This window comes from Pteropus vampyrus, unplaced genomic scaffold (assembly GCF_000151845.1).
Source record: "Pteropus vampyrus isolate Shadow unplaced genomic scaffold, Pvam_2.0 Scaffold6869, whole genome shotgun sequence".
Taxonomy (NCBI): domain Eukaryota; kingdom Metazoa; phylum Chordata; class Mammalia; order Chiroptera; family Pteropodidae; genus Pteropus; species Pteropus vampyrus.
Window position 1 is genome coordinate 1 of NW_011895650.1, and position 979 is coordinate 979.

General features: G+C 58.9%; 1 protein-coding gene across 1 annotated transcript in view; it reads left to right on the forward strand.

Moving 5' to 3' along the window:
* Positions 1-452: 452 nt before the first annotated feature.
* LOC111734807 (unconventional myosin-If-like) overlaps positions 453-979 on the forward strand; it is a gene marked incomplete at both ends in the record, with an annotated part of 745 nt that continues 218 nt past the window's right edge. The window contains 2 exons of the mRNA XM_023526788.1: positions 453-551; positions 648-932. Of these exons, the coding sequence (XP_023382556.1) occupies positions 453-551; positions 648-932 (384 nt within the window). The remainder of the gene's footprint in view (positions 552-647; positions 933-979) is intronic.

Below are 979 nucleotides of genomic sequence, written 5' to 3' on the forward strand. Positions count from 1 at the left end.
TGGACTGGTCCACACTACCTGTCCCCAGACTGACCCTCCCTCCAGAACCCTCTTGGGGTTGCGTGACCCACTGCAGGACTGACCCAGGTTGACCTCTAGGACCAGATCAAAGGCCCTCAGGGCTCAGGATTAAACCTAGAACTGATCAAGACCACCTCAGACTCCAGGGATGGCCCCAGACTGACTGGAGGATGACCCAGGGACTAGCACAGTCTCCCTCACAGTCCCTAGGACCCAGCCTAGAAGTGACCTTGACCATAGAACTAACACAGAGACCAACCCCCCAGAACCTATGCCCTGATCCCACAGAAATGACTCCCTGGGACCAGTGCTGAACACCCCCTCCCCAGACCTCAGAACTCCCAGACCCCGAACTACCAGCAGCAGAGCCCCCTCCCACTCCTAGGACTGGTGAGGCCCCCATCAGGGGACTCAGGCCGTCCTCCCTCCAGGGTCAAGCACCAGGTGGAGTACCTGGGCCTGAAGGAGAACATCAGGGTACGCCGGGCGGGCTTCGCCTACCGTCGCCAGTTCGCCAAGTTCCTGCAGAGGTGAGGTGCCCTGCTGCTCCTGGCCCTAACCACCACCTCGCAGAATGACCTCCGCCTGCACCATCTGCTCCAACCCTCCTAACCCTCTGCCTCCAGGTACGCCATTCTGACCCCCCAGACGTGGCCACAGTGGCGGGGGGATGAGCGTCAGGGGGTCCAGCACCTTCTGCGAGCTGTCAATATGGAGCCAGACCAGTACCAGATGGGGAGCACCAAGGTCTTCGTCAAGAACCCCGAATCGGTAAGTGTATGTGGAAAAGAGAGACAGACACCTGCGTCACCTGCAGGGGCTCAGGTCTTGCTCTTCGGGCCACTGTGTGACCTTGCACATACTTCCTCACCCCTCCAAGCCTCAGTTTCTCCATTTGGAAAATGGGGTGAGTAATAGCCACCCTGCAGGACGAGGGTGAGGATTATATAAAACAGGA